Source organism: Filicampus tigris, chromosome 6 (genome assembly GCF_054856515.1).
Source record: "Filicampus tigris isolate MCC_2025a chromosome 6, RoL_Ftig_1.0, whole genome shotgun sequence".
Lineage (NCBI taxonomy): Eukaryota > Metazoa > Chordata > Actinopteri > Syngnathiformes > Syngnathidae > Filicampus > Filicampus tigris.
In genome coordinates, this window is record NC_141222.1 from 18,056,286 (window position 1) to 18,077,850 (window position 21,565).

The window sequence follows — 21,565 nt, forward strand, 5'->3', positions numbered from 1 at the left end:
CAAATATTATGCACAAATAAGACCAATATAATTACATAAACTATTTTACACAAAAAAATCCCCCCCATAAAACCTCTCAATCACTCCAATTTTGATATCACTTTTATTTGATAAACACTTTTTTTTTTTTTTTTAAAAAGGCAGATAAGAAAATATTAAGGCACAGGATAAAATATAAATGCATGGGTTTCCCATGAACACTAGTTGCACTCCAAATTGAAGTTTGTTTCAAGTTACATTGTGTGTGTGTGCGTGTGTGTGCGTGCATGCGCGTGTGCGTGCATTACATTGAAAATAATCTAGTTCAGTGTTTCTCAACCAGTGTGCCGTGAGAGATCATCAGGTGTGCGGCGAAAAATTATCCAATGTCAATTATTTAGACAAATATATGCTATTATTTATTTTATTTTTTTGTTAATTTATGTATGCCAGTACAGCAAAACACAAAACAATTAAATGTTCTTCCACTGGAGGTAAAGGTACATATTAACCTGTATATCCACTTTTTGTGCATCGTTTGGTGAAGTGGTGTGCTGTGAGATTTTTTCCGAGATGAAATATGTACCTTCGCTCAATAAAGGTTGAGAAACACTGATCTAGTTCATTGGAAGCAAAAATACACACTTAACGCAAGTACTGTGAATTCAAAATCAACAAAACGAACATGGAAAAAAAGGTGCTTCTTTTGGTGTGTGTTCAAACGTACCAACGGAATGTGAATGTGCGCAAAAAATATAACAAAGCCACATTGTAGGATGTTTGCTACAAAGGCGCATTAAGGCCACACTGCCAAGAAAAAAATCCAAAATAAAAGAAATACAAAGAGCAGAATAAGGTTGTACAAGTTCACAGAGTATTGATATTATGAGAATGAAGTTGTCATTTTACGAGATTTTTTTTTATACTGCAAGAAAAAGGTTGGATTACAACATTACACAAAAAGACATGATTTTATGAGTTGCTTCTTTTTTATGGAAATGAAGTTGGAGTACTATGACAAAAGAATAAAGTTGTAATACTACAAGAAAAGACACATTTTACAAGAAAAATACATTTTAAAAGAAAGACTTTTTTTTAAAAAATATAATTTTATTGTTTTAATTATAATTTTCCCGAAACAGTGCAACTTAATTCTCGTACTATTTCAACTTTTTTGTTCTATACTTTTTTCAGATTCTTGAAACACCAATATTGCCATTAGCAAAACCCTTTTCTCACAATATTGTACCTTGGTCCTTGGTTGTTGTAATACTCAATACACTAATGTTCTCACAATATAGCCACTGAAAAAACTAGCGTGGGCAAACCTCCATTTTGGTAATTTTTAAGTTACATGCAGAGATTAATAGGGAATAGTCTAAATCAAGTTTTAGTTCCAATTTTAACATATAAGGGGCCAATTTTAAAAATTAGTAATCATTGAAATGTAAATCACAATACATAAATACCCCCGATTTTGCCTTTTTATTTCATGAAGGCAAATGAAAAATGGAGTTAGCACACTATAGCGCTCAGTGGCTCACTTTATTCTCGTAACAATGTGACATAAATTGGTCAAGTATTGAATTTCTTTTCACCGTGGTGGTCCCTCATACTAGTCCTTCATCAGGCCTTCATTTGCCCGACGCTGTTTTTGTGACCTGACATAAAGAGAACCTCAGCCGCACTGTCAGTGTATGGCCATTGTTATAATTGCTCTTATTTTTTCGCAACCGAGGAATCTCTTTATGTGTCTTTTTTTTTTTGAGTTTGCTTTTTACACGTGAGCGCTCCCAATGGAGTCTGTGGCATCCATAGACAGTGACGAAGGGGGGCGGGGGCGGAGTCGCGGTGTGGCTGCGCCGTGGTGAGGGTGGCCAACCTGCGAGGAGACGTCGTCCGACTCCCAGCGCTCCAGCTCCTCCCTCACCAGACGCTCCTGCTCACTGTGAGCGTCTGCGTCCCGACCGCTGCCGCGCTCCTCCTGACAACACACATTGGACGAGAGAGAAGTTGTAATACTGAAGAATAAAGGTAGAATATTACAAGGAAAGGTTGAATTCCTGACTGCTTCCTTCCTTCCATATGCTTGCAATCAACTTTTGCGTATGTGTGTGTTTGTGCATGTGTGTGTGAGGTTTTCACATTTTACATGACACAAATGTTTTAGGGTTTAAAACTATGGTTAGGGTTTCAGAATAGGGTTCCAAATTAGGGTTTAAAACTAGGGTTAGGGTTTCAAAGTAAGGTTTCAAATTAGGGTTTCAAAGAAGGGTTAGGGTTTCAAAGTAGGATTAGGGTTTCGAATTAGGGTTGAAAAGTAGGGATAGGTTTTCAAAGTAGGGTTTCAAATTAGGGTTAGGGCTTCGTTCTAGGATTTAAAACGGGTTAGGGTTTCAAACTAAGGTTTTAAACTCGGGGTAGGGTTCCCAGCTAGGGTGAGGGTTTCAAGTAGGGTTAGGGTTTGCAACTAGGGTTTCGAACTAGGGTTAGGGTTTCCAGTTAAGCTTTTAACCTAGGGTTAGGGTTTCAAGTAGGGTTAGGGTTTCAAACTAGGGTTAGGGTTTCCGGCTAGGGTTTCAAACTAGGGTTAGGGTTTCAAACTAGGGTTAGGGTTTCCGGCTAGGGTTTCAAACTAGGGTTAGGGTTTCCAGATAGGGTTAGGGTTTTACAGCTAGGGTTTCAAATTAGGGTTAGGGTTTCGTTCTAGGGTTTCAAACAAGGGTTAGGGTTTCAAGCTAGGGTTTCAAACAAGGGTTAGGGTTTCAAGCTAGTGTTTCAAACAAGGGTTAGGGTTTCCAACTAGGGTTTCAAACTAGGGTTAGGGTTCCCAGCTAGGGTTTCAAACTAGGGTTAGGGTTTCAAAATAAGGTTTAAAACTAGTTTTAGGGTTTACAGATAGGGTTAGGGTTTTACAATTAGGGTTTCAAACTAGGGTTAAGGCTTCATTCTTCATTCAACTAGGGTTTTAAACTAGGGTTAGGGTTTGAAACTACGGTTAGGGTTTCAAGTAGGGTTAGGGTTTGCAACTAGGGTTTCAAACTAGGGTTAGGGTTTCAAACTAGGGTTAGGGTTTCCGGCTAGGGTTTCAAACTAGGGATAGGGTTTCAAACTAGGGTTAGGGTTAACGGCTAGGGTTTAGAACTAGTTAGGGTTTCAAACTAGGGTTTGAAACTAGGGTTAGGTTTTCAAATTAGGGTTAGGGTTTCAAACTAGGGTTAGGGTTTCCAGCTAGGTTTTCAAACTAGGGTTAGGGTTTCCAGCTAGGGTTTAAAACTAGGGTTAGGGTTTCAAACTAGGGTTAGGGTTTACAGCTAGGGTTTAAAACTAGGGTTAGGGTTTCAAACTAGGGTTACCGTTTCCAGCTAGGGTTTCAAACTAGGGTTAGGGTTTCAAATTAGGGTTAGGGTTTCCAGCTAGGGTTTCAAACAAGGGTTGGGTTTCCGGCTAGGGTTTCAAACTAGGGTTAGGGTTTCATTGTAGGGTTATGGTTTTACAGCTAGGGTTTCAAATTAGGGTTAGGGTTTCATTATAGGGTTTAAAACTAGGGTTAGGGTTTCAAACTAGGGTTTCAAACTGGGGTTAGGGTTCCCAGCTAGGGTTTCAAACTAGGGTTAGGGTTTCAAACTAAGGTTTTAAACTAGGGGTAGGGTCTCCAGATAGGGTTAGGGTTTTACAATTAGGGTTTCAAATTAGGGTTAGGGCTTCATTCTAGGGTTTCAAACTAGGGTTAGGGTTTCCGGCTAGGGTTTCAAACTAGGGTTAGGGTTCCCAGCTAGGGTTTCAAACTAGGGTTAGCGTTTCACTCTAGGGTTTCAAACTAGGGTAAGGGTTTCAAACTAAGGTTGTAAACTAGGGGTAGGATTCCCAGCTAGGGCTTCAAACTAGGGTTAGGGTTTCAAGTAGGGTTAGGGTTTGCAACTGGGGTTTTAAACTAGGGTTAGGGTTTGAAACTAGGGTTAGGGTTTCAAGTAGGGTTTCGAACTAGGGTTAGGGTTTCCAACTAGGGTTTCAAGTAGGGTTAGGGTTTACAACTAGGGTTTCAAACTAGGGTTAGGGTTTGAAACTAGGGTTAGGGTTTCAAGTAGGGTTAGGGTTTGCAACTAGGGTTTCGAACTAGGGTTAGGGTTTCCAGTTAAGCTTTTAACCTAGGGTTAGGGTTTCAAGTAGGGTTAGGGTTTCAAACTAGGGTTAGGGTTTCAAGTAGGGTTATGGTTTCAAACTAGGGTTAGGGTTTCCGGCTAGGGTTTCAAACTAGGGTTAGGGTTTCCGGCTAGGGTTTCAAACTAGGGTTAGGGTTTCAAAATTGGGTTAGGGTTTATGGCTAGGGTTTCAAACAAGCGTTAGGGTTTCAAACTAGGGTTTCAAACTAGGGTTAGGTTTTCAAACTAGGGTTAGGGTTTCAAACTATGGTTAGGGTTTCCACATAGGGTTTCAAACTAGGGTTAGGGTTTCCAGCTAGGGTTTCAAACTAGGGTTAGGGTTTCCAGCAAGGGTTTAAAACTAGGGTTAGGGTTTCAAACTAGGGTTAGGGTTTACGGCTAGGGTTTCAAACTAGGGTTAGGGTTTCCAGATAGGGTTAGGGTTTTACAGCTAGGGTTTCAAACTAAGGTTTTAAACTAGGGGTAGGGTTTCCAGATAGGGTTAGGGTTTTACAATTAGGGTTTCAAATTAGGGTTAGGGCTTCATTCTAGGGTTTAAAACGGGTTAGGGTTTCAAACTAAGGTTTTAAACTAGGGGTAGGGTTCCCAGGTAGGGTTACAAACTAGGGTTAGGGTTTCCACATAGGGTTTCAAACTAGGGTTAGGGTTTCCGGCTAGGGTTTCAAACTAGGGTTAGGGTTCCCAGCTAGGGTTTCAAACTAGGGTTAGGGTTCCCAGCTAGGGTTTCAAACTAGGGTTAGGGTTTCACTCTAGGGTTTCAAACTAGGGTAAGGGTTTCAAACTAAGGTTGTAAACTAGGGGTTGGGTTCCCAGCTAGGGTTTCAAACTAGGGTTAGGGTTTCAAGTAGGGTTAGGTTTGCAACTGGGGTTTTAAACTAGGGTTAGGGTTTGAAACTAGGGTTAGGGTTTCAAGTAGGGTTAGGGTTTGCAACTAGGGTTTGAAACTAGGGTTAGGGTTTCAAGTAGGGTTAGGGTTTGCAACTAGGGTTTTAAACTAGGATTAGGGTTTGAAACTAGGGTTAGGGTTTCAAGTAGGGTTAGGGTTTGGGTTTGTAACTAGGGTTTCGAACTAGGGTTAGGGTTTCCAGTTAAGCTTTTAACCTAGGGTTAGGGTTTCAAGTAGGGTTAGGGTTTCAAACTAGGGTTAGGGTTTCCGGCTAGGGTTTCAAACTAGGGTTAGGGTTTCAAAATTGGGTTAGGGTTTATGGCTAGGGTTTCAAACAAGAGTTAGGGTTTCAAACTAGGGTTTCAAACTAGGGTTAGGTTTTCAAACTAGGGTTAGGGTTTCAAACTAGGGTTAGGGTTTCCACATAGGGTTTCAAACTAGGGTTAGGGTTTCCAGCTAGGGTTTCAAACTAGGGTTAGGGTTTCCAGCTAGGGTTTAAAACTAGGGTTAGGGTTTCAAACTAGGGTTAGGGTTTATGGCTAGGGTTTCAAACTAGAGTTAGGGTTTCAAACTAGGGTTTAAAACTAAGGTTTTAAACTAGGGGTAGGGTTCCCAGGTAGGGTTACAAACTAGGGTTAGGGTTTCCACATAGGGTTTCAAACTAGGGTTAGGGTTTCCGGCTAGGGTTTCAAACTAGGGTTAGGGTTCCCAGCTAGGGTTTCAAACTAGGGTTAGGGTTCCCAGCTAGGGTTTCAAACTAGGGTAAGGGTTTCAAACTAAGGTTGTAAACTAGGGGTTGGGTTCCCAGCTAGGGTTTCAAACTAGGGTTAGGGTTTCAAGTAGGGTTAGGTTTGCAACTGGGGTTTTAAACTAGGGTTAGGGTTTGAAACTAGGGTTAGGGTTTCAAGTAGGGTTAGGGTTTGCAACTAGGGTTTGAAACTAGGGTTAGGGTTTCAAGTAGGGTTAGGGTTTGCAACTAGGGTTTTAAACTAGGGTTAGGGTTTGAAACTAGGGTTAGGGTTTCAAGTAGGGTTAGGGTTTGGGTTTGTAACTAGGGTTTCGAACTAGGGTTAGGGTTTCCAGTTAAGCTTTTAACCTAGGGTTAGGGTTTCAAGTAGGGTTAGGGTTTCAAACTAGGGTTAGGGTTTCCGGCTAGGGTTTCAAACTAGGGTTAGGGTTTCAAAATTGGGTTAGGGTTTATGGCTAGGGTTTCAAACAAGAGTTAGGGTTTCAAACTAGGGTTTCAAACTAGGGTTAGGTTTTCAAACTAGGGTTAGGGTTTCAAACTAGGGTTAGGGTTTCCACATAGGGTTTCAAACTAGGGTTAGGGTTTCCAGCTAGGGTTTCAAACTCGGGTTAGGGTTTCCAGCTAGGGTTTAAAACTAGGGTTAGGGTTTCAAACTAGGGTTAGGGTTTATGGCTAGGGTTTCAAACTAGAGTTAGGGTTTCAAACTAGGGTTTAAAACTAAGGTTAGGGTTTCAAACTAGGGTTAGGGTTTCAAACTAGGGTTAGCGTTTCCAGCTAGGGTTTCAAACTAGGGTTAGGGTTTCAAACTAGGGTTAGTGTTTCCACATAGGGTTTTAAACTAGGGTTAGGGTTTCAAACTAGAGTTTCAAACTAGGGTTAGGGTTTCAAACTAGTTATTAGGGTTTCAAACTAGGGTTAGGGTTCCCAGCTAGAGTTTCAAACTAGGGTTAGGGTTTCAAACTAGGGTTTCAAACTAGGGGTAGGGTTCCCAGCTAGGGTTTCAAACTAGGGTTAGGGTTTCAAGGAGGGTTAGGGTTAGGGTTTGCAACAAGGGTTTCAAAGCAAGGTTAGGGTTTTAAAGTCGGATTAGGGTTTTAAACTAGGGCTAGGGTTTCAAGGTAGAGTTATGGTTTGAAAGTAGGGTTTCAAAATAGGGTTAGTGTTTGAAAGTAGGGTTTCAAAGTAGGGTTGGGGTTTCAAATTAGAGTTAGAGTTTCAAAGTAGTATAATTAGGGTTAGGGTTTCAAAGAAGGGTTAGGATTTCAAAGTAGGGTTATGGTTTCAAAGTTAGGGTTTCAAATTAGGGTTAGGGTTTCGTTCTAGGGTTTCAAACTAGGGTTAGGGTTTCAAAATAAGTTTTAAAACTAGTTTTAGGGTTTCCAGATAGGGTTAGGGTATTACAATTAGGGTTTCAAATTAGGGTTAGGGCTTCATTCTAGGGTTTAAAACGGGTTAGGGTTTCAAACTAAGGTTTTAAACTAGGGGTAGGGTTCCCAGCTAGGGTTACAAACTAGGGTTAGGGTTTCCACATAGGGTTTCAAACTAGGGTTAGGGTTTCCGGCTAGGGTCTCAAACTAGGGTTAGGGTTCCCAGCTAGGGTTTCAAACTAGGGTTAGGGTATTACAATTAGGGTTTCAAATTAGGGTTAGGGCTTCATTCTAGGGTTTAAAACGGGTTAGGGTTTCAAACTAAGGTTTTAAACTAGGGGTAGGGTTCCCAGCTAGGGTTACAAACTAGGGTTAGGGTTTCCACATAGGGTTTCAAACTAGGGTTAGGGTTTCCGGCTAGGGTCTCAAACTAGGGTTAGGGTTCCCAGCTAGGGTTTCAAACTAGGGTTAGGGTTTCACTCTAGGGTTTCAAACTAAGGTTGTAAACTAGGGGTAGGGTTCCCAGCTAGGGTTTCAAACTAGGGTTAGGGTTTCAAGTAGGGTTAGGGTTTGCAACTAGGGTTTTAAACTAGGGTTAGGGTTTGAAACTAGGGTTAGGGTTTCAAGTAGGGTTAGGGTTTGGGTTTGCAACTAGGGTTTCGAACTAGGGTTAGGGTTTCCAGTTAAGCTTTTAACCTAGGGTTAGGGTTTCAAGTAGGGATAGGGTTTCAAACTAGGGTTAGGGTTTCCAGCTAGGGTTAGGGTTTACGGCTAGGGTTTCAAACAAGAGTTAGGGTTTCAAACTAGGGTTAGGTTTTCAAACTAGGGTTAGGTTTTCAAACTAGGGTTAGGGTTTCCACATAGGGTTTCAAACTAGGGTTAGGGTTTCTGGCTAGGGTTTCAAACTAGGGTTAGGGTTTCAAACTAGGGTTAGGGTTTACGGCTAGGGTTTCAAACAAGAGTTAGGGTTTCAAACTAGGGTTAGGTTTTCAAACTAGGGTTAGGTTTTCAAACTAGGGTTAGGGTTTCAAACTAGGGTTAGGGTTTCCACATAGGGTTTCAAACTAGGGTTAGGGTTTCCAGCTAGGGTTTCAAACTAGAGTTAGGGTTTCCATTTAGGGTTTAGAACTAGGGCTAGGGTTTCAAACTAGGGGTAGGGTACCCAGCCAGGGTTGCAAACTAGGGTTATGGTTTCCCCATAGGGTTTCAAACTAGGGTTAGGGTTTCCGGCTAGGGTTTCAAACTAGGGTTAGGGTTCCCAGCTAGGGTTTCAAACTAGGGTTAGGGTTTCACTCTAGGGTTTCAAACTAGGGTTAGGGTTCCCAGCTAGGGTTTCAAACTAGGGTTAGGGTTTCCAGCTAGGGTTTCAAACTAGGGTTAGGGTTCCCAGCTAGGGTTTCAAACTAGGGTTAGGTTTTCAAACTAGGGTTAGGTTTTCAAACTAGGGTTAGGGTTTCAAACTAGGGTTAGGGTTTCCACATAGGGTTTCAAACTAGGATTAGGGTTTCCAGCTAGGGTTTCAAACTAGGGTTAGGGTTTCCAGCTAGGGTTTCAAACTAGGGTTAGGGTTTCCATTTAGGGTTTAAAACTAGGGTTAGGGTTTCAAACTAGGGGTAGGGTACCCAGCTAGGGTTACAAACTAGGGTTATGGTTTCCACATAGGGTTTCAAACTAGGGTTAGGGTTTCCGGCTAGGGTTTCAAACTAGGGTTAGGGTTCCCAGCTAGGGTTTCAAACTAGGGTTAGGGTTTCACTCTAGGGTTTCAAACTAGGGTTAGGGTTTCCAGGTAGGGTTTCAAACTAGGGTTAGGGTTCCCAGCTAGGGTTTCAAACTAGGGTTAGGGTTTCCAGCTAGGGTTTCAAACTAGGGTTAGGGTTTCACTCTAGGGTTTCAAACTAGGGTAAGGGTTTCAAACTAAGGTTGTAAACTAGGGGTAGGGTTCCCAGCTAGGGATTCAAACTAGGGTTAGGGTTTCAAGTAGGGTTAGGGTTTGCAACTGGGGTTTTAAACTAGGGTTAGGGTTTGAAACTAGGGTTAGGGTTTCAAGTAGGGTTAGGGTTTGCAACTAGGGTTTCAAACTAGGGTTAGGGTTTCAAGTAGGGTTAGGGTTTGCAACTAGGGTTTTAAACTAGGGTTAGGGTTTGAAACTAGGGTTCGGGTTTCAAGTAGGGTTAGGGTTAGGGTTTGCAACTAGGGTTTCGAACTAGGGTTAGGGTTTCCAGTTAAGCTTTTAACCTAGGGTTAGGGTTACAAGTAGGGTTAGGGTTTGCAACTGGGGTTTTAAACTAGGGTTAGGGTTTGAAACTAGGGTTAGGGTTTCAAGTAGGGTTAGGTTTAGGGTTTGCAACTAGGGTTTCAAACTAGGGTTAGGGTTTCAAGTAGGGTTAGGGTTTGGAACTAGGGTTTTAAACTAGGGTTAGGGTTTGAAACTAGGGTTCGGGTTTCAAGTAGGGTTAGGGTTAGGGTTTGCAACTAGGGTTTCGAACTAGTGTTAGGGTTTCCAGTTAAGCTTTTAACCTAGGGTTAGGGTTTCAAGTAGGGTTAGGGTTTCAAACTAGGGTTAGGGTTTCCGGCTAGGGTTTCAAACTAGGGTTAGGGTTTCAAACTAGGGTTAGGGTTTACGGCTAGGGTTTCAAACAAGAGTTAGGGTTTCAAACTAGGGTTTCAAACTAGGGTTAGGTTTTCAAACTAGGGTTAGGGTTTCAAACTAGGGTTAGGGTTTCCACATAGGGTTTCAAACTAGGGTTAGGGTTTCCAGCTAGGGTTTCAAACTAGGGTTAGGGTTTCCAGCTATGGTTTAAAACTAGGGTTAGGGTTTACGGCTAGGGTTTCAAACTAGAGTTAGGGTTTTCAAACTAGGGTTTAAAACTAGGGTTAGGGTTTCAAACTAGGGTTAGGGTTTCAAACTAGGGTTAGCGTTTCCAGCTAGGGTTTCAAACTAGGGTTAGGGTTTCAAACTAGGGTTAGTGTTTCCGCATAGGGTTTTAAACTAGGGTTAGGGTTTCAAACTAGGGTTAGGGTTTCAAACTAGTTGTTAGGGTTTCAAACTAGGGTTAGGGTTCCCAGCTAGAGTTTCAAACTAGGGTTAGGGTTTCAAACTAGGGTTTCAAACTAGCGGTAGGGTTCCCAGCTAGGGTTTCAAACTAGGGTTAGGCTTTCAAGGAGGGTTAGGGTTGGCGTTTGCAATTCGGGTTTCAAAGTAAGGTTAGGGTTTTAAAGTCGGATTAGGGTTTTAAACTAGGGCTAGGGTTTCAAGGTAGAGTTAGGGTTTGAAAGCAGGTTTTCAAAATCGGGTTAGGGTTTGAAAGTAGGGTTTCAAAGTAGGGTTAGGGTTTGAAAGTAGGGTTTCAAAGTAGGGTTGGGGTTTCAAATTAGAGTTAGAGTTTCAAAGTAGGAAAATTAGGGTTAGGGTTTCAAATTAGGGTTTCAAAGAAGGGTTAGGGTTTCAAAGTAGGGTTAGGGTTTGAAAGTAGGGTTAGGGTTTCAAATGAGAGTTTCAAATTAGGGTTAGGGTTTCAAATTAGGGTTTCAAAGAAAGGTTAGAGTTCCAAAGTAGGGTTAGGGTTTCAAATTAGGGTTTAAAAGTAGGGCTAGGTTTACAAAGTAAGGTTTCAAATGAGGGTTTCAAATTAGAGTTAGGGGTTCAAAGTTGGATTCAAATTATGGTTTAAAACTGGAGCTAGGGTTTGAAAGTAGGGTTGGAGTTTCAAATTAGAGTTAGAGTTTCAAAGTAGTAAAATTAGGGTTAGGGTTTCAAATTCGGGTTTCAAAGAAGGCTTAGGGTTTCAAAGTAGGGTTAGGGTTTCAAAGTTAGGGATAGGGTTTCAAATTAGGGTTTAAAACGAGGGTTAGGAATTCAAAGTAGGGCTAGCGTTTCAAAGGAAGGATTCAAAGTAGGGTTAGGGTTTTAAATTAGGGTTTAAAGTAGTGTTTCCAAGTTGGGTTTGGTTTCAAAGTAGGCTTTTGTCTTGCATTGCCCATGAATGAATGCCATACCTCCATGGCTCCTTCAAAGAGCCTTCCCAACACGTCCCTCCTCTTGAGCGTGACTCTCTCCATGGCCTCCAATTTGACGATGACGGCGTCGATCTTAGACACGATACTGCCGATGGAGTGCTCCATCCTGTCCACGCGTCTCACCAGCCTGCCAACGACAACACGCTCGTCACGGCGGGGAACTGGCAACCGCCCACCCCCTTTGGCTCCGGCACGCATTACACTTGGAACTCCTCGTAGGAGACGCCGCCTGAGCTGCTGCCGCGGCGCCGCGAGCTGTGTCCGCTGTCCTCGTCATCGTCCTCCTCAGAGTCGTCCTGGCCGCGTGGCGGTAGGCTGCGCCCGCTACACGCCCGAGTCAAGGAGTTGCGCTCCAGATCCAAGTCCTCCTGCAAACGCACTCGCAGTCATGAACATGAAAATCATTTGGAATGTTTTTTAAATTTCAATCCAAACAAAAAAATATACTTCATTTTTTTATTTTACTCAATCCCCAAATGTTTCGCTTTTTTTGAGCAGATCGCTATCCACTGTATTACAACATTGTTCTTGTTAAATAACTTTTTGCCCCATAATATTCCAACTTTTTTCTTTTAAAATCACATTTTTACTCTATTTTAATCTATTTTTTCATAATATTTCTTTTTCTTGCAATATTACAATACTTTTTGCGTAATATTACACCTTATTTTCCTCATAAAAACTACGACTTTTCTCGTGAAATTACACCCCAAAACATGTTTGCAACATTCTAACTATAGTAAATAAATACATAGATAAATAAATAATTAAAACAAGTAAAATTACCTAAATAAACTTTTTTTTTTAATTCTGGCATTATTGTGACTTTTTTTCTTGCAATACTGCAACAGATTTTTAAAATTCTAATTATTCATACATTTTTTGTTTTATTTTTGTAAGTTACCAAAATATTTGTAAAATTTTGATTTTTTTTCTTGCAACATTAAAACCATAGTCATTTGTAACATTACATTTTTGTTCTCATAAAAATTTAAACTTTTTTCTTGCAATATGTAAATTTTGGGGTAATATTACATCTGTTTCCACATAAAAATTACTTTGGAATATTTGTTAATACTTTACAAAATTACAATTACGACTTTATCCTCGCAATACTAGATTTATTTTTATTTATTCATAATGTTATATATTATTTCCCTTTTTTCCTCGTAATATCACGTAACATACTTTTGTGAGTTTTGTAATCTAAATGTTTTTGGCTGAAACGCCCCCTAAAAAATGTGCCGTTTTTCATTGGACAGTGACAATCTGTGAAATTAAAATGGAGAATGCTGTGATATGTTTCCTCCTTTTTGTTATGTTATTATGAAAATAAAATGATATAAGAAATATCATTATGCAATAAAAAGTCATGAGAAGCAAGTCACAGTGTTAGAATAATGAATAAATGTTTCGAACAAAATATTTATGTTGTTGTTCGCCGTTTTGTTTTGGTGGTTCACAACACTTAACGCATGTCCTCCATTTTGATTATATGACTGCTATCAGAGCCCTCTGAGATGTGTGGCTGATGGTCTTTGTACTAACTCGCTCCTTCTCCAGGTCGTCTCTCATCTGCTGGTGGTCGTGTTCTGTCAGCTCCTGGTCCCTGTCATGGTCATACTTGGCAAAGATGGCCTGGATCTCGGCATCCGTGTGGCCCTTCCTGTGCCAAGGCAGCGCCAACAACCAATTCATATTATACACAATAATCACAAAATTGAAATTGGTGGCATTTTGTGGCAGCTTGATGCCAAGGCAACTGTGATTTAAGTAGCTTTGCATAGACAAAAGTAGTCCTTTACCGCCATCTTGAGATATCTATAGACAATTAGCAAGCATTTTGTGGGAGTCATTTAGTCGTAGATACTCACGGCTGAAAACTAAACTATTAAACTATTGTCAATACATCCCAATTTTTTTCAATGTATAGTATATACATACATGCATACACACATAAAAAATTGTAAGTTTGTTATACAGTGATCCCTCGCTAATTCGCGCTTCAACTTTCGCGTCCTCGGGTGCATCGCGGATTTTTCAGAAGCATTCATAACAAATTAAAAATGAAACAACACAGCCATATCGGCAGCTATATTGCAGAAAGGCGCATTGTTTCAAAGATATGAGTTGACTCGGAGGCATTGTACATACACGCAGGCACTCATAAAAGGGGGTGACTGGTTCCCAGCGTGAGCTCGACCAACGAGGGCACAAGTGGATTTACTTTTTCCACTGTGTACTATATGTGAGCTGACTGGGTGCGCATCATCGCAGCCTCTCGCTAGTCTCGTCCACTATTCAAATGTGCCCTTGATTTAGTCAGAGTCAAGCCGGATACTTTCTCCTCCGTATTTGTAATGATGTGTTTGCTCTAATAAAGTTTTGGAAAACTCGGATAGTACAGTACAACAGCTGTGTTTACAAGTCGTGAACACCGGACGGCACGGACTTAGTGGAGATCACAAGCTCACCCCTTTAAATGCTGCCTCAGTTCATCCAAGTTGAGCTTGCCTCCGGCCCGACGCAGGCTGTCTGAGATGTCGTCCACCGCCGTCTTCTTCAGCCTGAGCTTCATCAAGGCTTTGTTACAACCCTAACAAAAGCACTTTTTTAAGTGGTACGCTCCTTAACTTGATGCTGGCTAAAAAGCAGAACCCCCTTTTACCTTCTTGATGAGGTCGCTCATCTCCATGTCAGACCTCTGCTGAGACATGTCCGCCTTCACCTCAGAGTACGTGTCGTTGATGATGGCCAAGAACATGTTCTGTGGTGAACACGAGATGATGTGTCAGTGGAGAGTATTTAGCAGATGTTTGCGTAGGTTACACAGGTGCGTGCTCACCATGAGGATGAAGAAAATGAAGAAGACAAAGGTGGTGAAGTAGACGGGCCCCAGCACCGGGTTGGCCTCCTCGATCTCGGAGAACTCAAAGTCTCCCAGGATGATGCGGAATTGAGTAAAACTACACAAAAACAGCAACAATTTCATTCAGTACATTTTCCCATACAATTAAAGTATTATTATTATTATTATTATTATCTCAAGTCAACCCAAACATATTTTTTTCCAAGAATATGTTCTATGCAAGCCCACTAGTGTTGAAACAGGGAATTCTGATAATGCGTTTGTAAAATAAGAGTTAATCCACTCGTTTTTAGCCATCTCTCGGGGGGGCCATATTGTCAATTCTGTCAACTAAAAATGACATCACAACTGCTCAGGGCTCAGGTAACGACCAATCATGGCTGACCTGTTTTCTGAAGCTGAGCCGTGATTGGTCGTTACCTGAGCCCTGAGTAGTTGTGATGTCATTTTCTGTCAACAGAAGTGACAAAATGGCCCCCCCGAGATGGCTAAAAACGGGTGGATTTTGAAGCTTAAAGGGAAGTCAACGCAAACATTTTTTTTTCAAGAATATGTAACAAACTTATAACAAACGCAAAATTAATCTGAATGCTGTGTTTCAACTAGTGGGCCTGCTGGGAACATATTCTTGAAAAAAATATGTTTCGGTTGACTTACGCTTTAACTCATATTCCACAAACGCAATATTAATCGGAATGCCTTGTTTCAACTAGTGGGCCTGCTGGGAACATATTCTTGAAAAGAAATGGTTGATTTCAAGGGTTGATTTCCTCTTTAAGGTCACTATTTGAAAAAAATGTACCGAGCAACATGTGGTAGTGTCAGATGTCATGATTCAGGTAATTATTGCTTCAGTGCTGCTGTTCTGGTTAACAACAGAGTTCACAATGGGTATTTACAGCCAATGAATGGTGCACAGGCACTTGAGGAAATAGTATGAGGGCTTGAAAGTATTGCTGTTCTTACATGCTGTCCTGGAAGGTGCTGAAATCGTTGACTTGAGTTCCAAAGAGCAGGTAGGCCAGCTGGGCGTACGCCAGGAAGATAATGAAGAACATGATGGCAAAACCAACCAGGTCTTTGGCACAGCGAGACATGGTGCCTGTCAGCTGACTCATGGTCTTGTTGAAGTTGATAAACTTGAAGAGCTGAGGAAAGTGATTACAATTACAACTACATTCTCGTAATCGTTATTGTCATCAAACAATCAACTTTTTTCTTGTAAATTTATTTTTATCTGAAAAGATTACATCGTTATTCACTTAAAAATAATCTTTCAAATAATGACTTTCTTGCAATATTACTTATTCTTGCAACATAAGGTTTTTTTTGTCATAGTCTTACATTTTGTAAAATCGCAACAGTTAATCAGTAATGTTGCTGCCGTGTTAAAATGCACTGTTAGGAAAGAATCTGTTCAGGTACATACATGTACATTTACAGTTCAAAATCGTTCTGTAAATGGAGTAAATATCAAATTTTTCAAAATAGATAGATGCGGCTTATATAATGGTGCGGCTTATAGTCCGGAAAATATGGTATCTCGTAATAATTGAACTTTTACAATTTTTGTAAAAACAAAAATACCGGAGTAGGCATACCTTAACCCAGGAAAAGAAGACTATGACCGCCACCACATTGTTGAACTGAAGCTGCAGGTTGGCCAGAGACGCGAACGTGGGGTGAGTGGTGTAGTTCTCCAGCAGGGTCTTGAGCAGGTGGCTGACCATGGCTGTTCTTGTTATGTTCATGATGATGGCCACCACACTCAGCTGCAAAAGGAGACCACAATGGACAACTGACAACAGCCTTGTGATGTACAGAGAATATCATCATATCTTTAAACGGTTGGGAGAAATGAAGCAGGTTGGGCAAAGCCAACAAGTCGCATTGTGGTAAATAGTACACTGGGTTCATTTGAGGCCACTATTTGTGGCAACATGATGTAACTAGTGACACATGGTGGTAATTTGTGCTGTTTTGGTTAGCAACAGAGTTAGAAATGGGTAATTGCAGCCATCTAGTGGTACGTACATGTGATAATCCTCTACACTTGAATTTATCTGAGAGACTGTTTGAATGCTGCTGTTTTGGTTAACTACAGAGTTCAAATGGGATTAAAATTAACTCTTTAATACCTTTGTGTGAAAAATAGTGTCTATGAGCAACGTAATTTCTTCGCCAAAAGAACGAGATATAAGTGGACGATGCATCTGGTGAACAATTGGGGTACGCCGTCTATAAAAGGGACAGCCGCGATTGAGGAATAGTCAATAGCACGAGTGGATACGTACAGTGATGAGGAAGACGTCCAGACAATTCCACAGATTCCTGAAATAATGCAGGCGGTGGATGCGGATCTCCAGCGCCTCCTCCACCACGTAGTAGAGGATGAAGAGGCAGAACATGACCTCGCACAGGCCCACAAAATAGTCCCAGCTGGACACATATCGGATAAGACGCACCGTCTGGAACTGCCAGGACGTCACCACACCGCCAGTCGCCGGGAACTCCACCAACAACCTGACAAATATTGTTAGAGTCATTATGCTTGTATGTTTGTTTGGGACACCATTAGGTGTGCTGCTCAGGCAATATACAGTATCATTACAGTTGTAGTAATAAAGATTACATCAAATTAAAAAAAAAAAAAAATCATTCCACACTGATCTTACAACGTTAGCCTTAAAAATAATAGCTTACAGATTGATTTTATTTCTTTGGAACAAAAACAAATACGTGATGTAGACAGTCCAGAACTTCCACTAACAACCCGGGCTAAACTTAGCTCCTCCATTCTATGATTTAAAACAGTTGTGATGTGTCAATGCAATTGAATTCCATGCCACCATAATGCATCTTTTGGTGCCATCCAGGCACCTAGGTGACTTATTCAGTGAATAACAGAGGATATGTCCCCCCCGAAAAAAATCATTGAATATGAGAATATGCGGCAAATGCCAAATTACAAATATGTAGGGGTTCACTTTTGCAATTGTAATAAGAGTGTGCTTTCATGCAGACAATTCTCACCTGACAATGCAGAAGAGGTTGATGTTACCGTTGTAGACAGCGAAGTCGAAGAAGACGGCTCGTGTGCCTCTGTCGAGCCACAGGTGGTCTTTGAGGAAGCGCAGCTGCACCGCCGACTCTTCTCTCGTCCGGGACAGGTCTTGGTAGTATCCCCCGCCGCCGTACTTGGACACGCGACCCCAGTGGCTGCTCCCGTTGGCGCCGGCCTCCGCCACGTGCGTCCACGCCGTCCCGTTGCCGGGCCCGAAGGGGGCAATGTCTTCGTTGGCGCGCGTATAGACGTCATAGCAGTCCGCGAGGACTTGGTCACGCAGGTCCTCGTGCACGCTGCACGAGTCATTGCGGACCTTGACCTGCCGAAGGCGCGGCACTCCGAGCAGGAGGTTTTCGTAGAAGATGAGAGTGTGGTTCTCTGGCAGACTCTTGTTGTTGTACCACACTTCCCAGTACATACCATTGAGAAAAGGCCCCTCTGTGAACTATGAGGATGAAGAGTCATGAGTATACTGCAGTTACAAAAATGCATATATTGTATTCTACATAAAATGGCATTTACATGGTGAGCATCATGTTTTTTTGAAACCTCTCCAATTAAAGTATAGATTTCTAATTCAGGAGTGGGCAAAGCTTTGTGTATTTTTAAAATGGACAGATGGGCCAGGGTATTTGTAGATGAGATGAATGAAAATAGGTCAAATGTGCATGTAAAAAAGTTTATTCTAATAAAAATAACTTCAATTTCATTTTTAAATTGTAATATTAATAATTAATTAGGTTATAAGTAACAAATTATGTAATAAAATCTACTATGCAAAATTATTTTAGTAACATTATATTTAATAACTTTCATTTACAATAAATAAATTAACCCGTTTTTAATTGAATCTTTTTTAAATAACTAAAATTCTACCCTTCAACCAACTATGCAAAGAGATAAATTAATAATGATTTTAAAAAATGGAGAGGGCCCTCGGGCGATACTTTGCCTAACCCTCCTCTATTCAATGGTGTGCTATTAGCTGTTTTTGGGATTGTTGAGATTACAGTATATTGTGATGTACCTTCCAGAAGTCTTCCATAGTTGAAAGGCTCCTAAACGTGACTGCCTCTCCAGGGGAAAGGGGTGTGTCCAGGAAAAGCTGCGACATGACTTTGGTGTAGTAATACATGTTGGTGCTCACCATCCCGTACGTCACTGAACACCATTTCAAACACACACACACACACACAAATATACACCTTTAAATACACAAGTTTCTTTTACACAGAGATCCAGTACACAACAGTCAGGGCTCCAGACTAACTTTTTTTACTGGGGGCACAGTGGCCCCTAACCTGAAATTTTAGAGGCGCAAATTCAACCTGTCCATTTTCAGGTAAAAATTAAAGCTGTAATATAGGCGAGACAGCCATAACGTCTTGACAGGGGTAGGAAGCTTAACACCCTACTCTAATTCCTCCCGCCCTATCGTGTTGAAAGCAATTGTCGCAATTCAAGTATTTTACACAATGCTCATGTTATCTAATTGTGGGACTCCAAGTTGCGGTGTGATAGCTCACAGTTACGTCAATATCCTACTTGACTTGGCTCTGCGTAGGCTGCACAGTTCGATGGACCAATTTTGTGGCATTTCCGTGTGAAAGAGGCTTTCCTCTACACAACAATATAAATCTCTATAAAGGCCCTGATACACCAAACCGACATCGGAGGTCGTGAAGCGTCGTGGCGTCTTTAAGCGCCATCTGATAGGTGTAGTGGCCACCGTCGTAGTGTCGTAACCCGTCTGTAAGCATCTTGGGGGCGTTTACGTAAATTGAATCGGCGTCGCCAGTCGTGACATTTGGTCACTCTGATTGGCTGTTAGCTAGCAAATCAGCGCTTGGAGCACCAACGGGATGTGACAAATGCGAATAAACAGGTGGTCAGCGTCGCTGTCTGTCATTGCGGTGTGTTTTGCCAGCGTGACATGCCGACAGCCGGCCGGTCGCCACAGGGGGTAAGCGTCTCTCACTGTTGGTGAACGTCGTTTTGGTGTATCAGGGCCTTAAAAGAGAGCAACTTCTCCTGCTCTGCATGGTAGGCTATGATGTGCCAGGAAACATTTTCCTGAGCCGCCCATAACCACAAAATGGCATTTTGTTTTACTGAAGCAGCAAAAAGAAAAGAAAAAAATGTAACCGTGATCATCCGGCACACTTGAAATACATATGCTCTCAATTTTCTGGCCAGTCGGGTAATATAATTCCTGTGCTACATTATTCCGTCTGCTCAACTCATTAATGGTGATTTTTGTACTGTTTTCTAGGTCACCAGTGGAATTTCAGGTGTGAATCGGTTACTTACGGATGCAAACGGTAATGAGGAAGGCGATGTAGGTGAGCATCTCTCTCAAAACATTCCACAAGTAGCGTTCTCGACTGCTGTTGTTGTCCTCCATCAACTCCGTGCCCCACAGAACTGTAATGGGTGGTGACAAAGTACAGTTTTGTAGGGGTCCCTACTGGAATTATTGGGTTTGCTATTGTTCTTCCGATGAACAAATCCTTGGGCCTTAACATGCCTGCAAACTCACCAATTTTCTCAAGAGCGTTTGGAATGACACAATATAATGCATTTTAGGGGTTCCCAATACAGTACTCCCACAAAAAACACATTCAGTAGTTTCCCCAGAATATTGAAAAAAAATCATCAAATGGCAATTATACATTGAAATTTTACGTGGATAGTTTTGATTAATCGATTAATTTGGGCACCTCTACTGTTTTTATTTAATATTTACAATAAATCACTTGACCAATATTTATTCGTATAAAATAACGAATACATAATTTCAACTCAGATTTTAAAGTGCAGATAGGGTGTAAAGAGGATGAAGAATGTGTCGTACTTCTAATTTTGTGGAGTATGTGCTTCATACAGCTGCTGTGCTCACGCCTGCCACGCTGCCCTTCATCCCCACTCGGGCTCGGGTAGGCTACTCCACCGTGGATGTTGGGGCCGCCTCCGCCGCCGACGTTGTAGCTGCCCAGACCGCTGCTGCAGCTGCTGTTGCTGGAGACTGTGGACGCCGACCTCCTCCCGGGGCTGGCTGGAGGCCAGTCCGCTGCCATGATCTCGTCGCCGGGCTCGAAACCCGGGTTGTCGCGGCTCCAGGCTTGTCTAGACGGCGAGGACGGTGTACCAGCTGTGAGCCCCGCGGCCGCCGTATCCTGATGCTGCTGCTGCTGGATGTTCTCCATCTCGATGCCCTCGCTCGCCTCGGAATTGTACGGCGAGCGGGCGGTATGCTGGGGTTTTACCCGAGATGATGAACTCATGGTACTCGGGCTACTTTTTTAATCCAAACGCGCATACGTCACAGATATTGGATATTGGAATATGTCACCTCCCCTCCAACAAAAAAAAAAAACACCTCACAAAATGACAAAAACGTTACACGGTGAAACAAGCAATAGTAAAAAAAATTGTTAAAGAAAAAAGTTACTAATCTAACGCGACGTCGTTGCCCAAAAATCCTTCCAACTAGCTTCGCCTTTAAAATGGCTCACGTCGCCCCCAAAATAATAAACACACAAAAAAGATGCCTTAGAAAGCTTTAAGTTGTTGTTTCTTGGCTGTTTTCTTCTACAAACACTACAGAAGACGGTAAATCGTCGTGTTTCCGTGAAAAAGATGAGAGCGAGAAAAGTTTTCTCGTCCCGGGACAGCCATCTTGTTCTTTCGCTGTACACCCCCCCAGCCCGAAAAAAAAAATAAGAAAAAGGAAAACAGTCATTCTCGGGTTACATCAGTGATGGCGTCAAATAAAATCCTGGAAAAATGAACGCAACTCGCCCATTGACACTAAAAACGTATAACTTTGAATTAAACATTTTGGAGTTTAGATTTGTTTTTATCAATTAGTTTGCCTGTTTGGTTGCGTGTTCATATGCATATGCAAAGTGACAAATTGTGGTTAAATAAAGTTCGTGGAGGGTTTGGATGATGTTACATAACGTGTATGTTGCTGACTTGTTACTATGGCAACCAGCCCGATTACAACTATTACAACAAGCCTAGCCAAGCTAAGATAGGGGGGCCAGTATCTTTTTAGCTTTACCCCATGTCTTGGCTTCACCGTGTTAATCAGATCAGCCGTGTTTCAGCCGTGTGACACGTCGGAGATCGATTTAAACATCACGTGATCTATCAAGATGGACTTCATTCATCTATTTAGCACAGTATTCCCGATTGTTTTAACACTTTTATTAAAGTAGCATCTTGATAAAAAAAAAAAGTTAGCAGTACTTTAAAGCAAATTCTTGCATCATAGACGAGCTCCGGTAAAACGATGACATTTTAAAGTGTGTATACAACGACGTCACTACGCATTTACGTCAAAACAGAGCATGCGCAGACCGGACGCAGCCTGGCTATTCTGATTGACATTACATGACGCTTGTTCGGATTGGCAAAAGGAATATCCCACCCCTGTGAATCAGATTGAATTTCCATTCGGATCC

The 21,565-nt window shown here is 41.7% G+C and overlaps 1 protein-coding gene across 1 annotated transcript; it reads right to left on the reverse strand.

The window, feature by feature from the left end:
- Positions 1–84: 84 nt before the first annotated feature.
- On the reverse strand, positions 85–21,530 carry pkd2 (polycystic kidney disease 2). Its single transcript, XM_086033140.1, has 14 exons — positions 19,951–21,530; positions 19,407–19,520; positions 18,124–18,257; positions 17,063–17,541; positions 16,324–16,552; positions 15,631–15,801; positions 14,996–15,177; positions 14,006–14,126; positions 13,829–13,927; positions 13,635–13,756; positions 12,709–12,826; positions 11,362–11,528; positions 11,140–11,287; positions 85–1,963 (listed from the first exon to the last, which is right to left on the reverse strand). Exons 1-14 carry the CDS (start codon positions 20,378–20,380, stop codon positions 1,757–1,759), a joined length of 2,721 nt encoding a protein of 906 aa, XP_085889266.1. The 5' UTR covers positions 20,381–21,530; the 3' UTR covers positions 85–1,756.
- Positions 21,531–21,565: the final 35 nt, after the last annotated feature.

What these genes read in the sequence shown, in the direction of transcription:
- pkd2 (XM_086033140.1), bottom strand. Translation starts at nt 20,380, where the DNA reads ATGAGTTCATCATCTCGGGTAAAACCCCAGCATACCGCCCGCTCGCCG. An exon ending in TCATTTTCTTCATCCTCATG is followed by an intron (nt 13,928 to 14,005) that starts GTGAGCACGCAC and finishes TGTTCACCACAG; the next exon opens with AACATGTTCTTGGCCATCAT. An exon ending in TGAGCGACCTCATCAAGAAG is followed by an intron (nt 13,757 to 13,828) that starts GTAAAAGGGGGT and finishes TGCTTTTGTTAG; the next exon opens with GGTTGTAACAAAGCCTTGAT.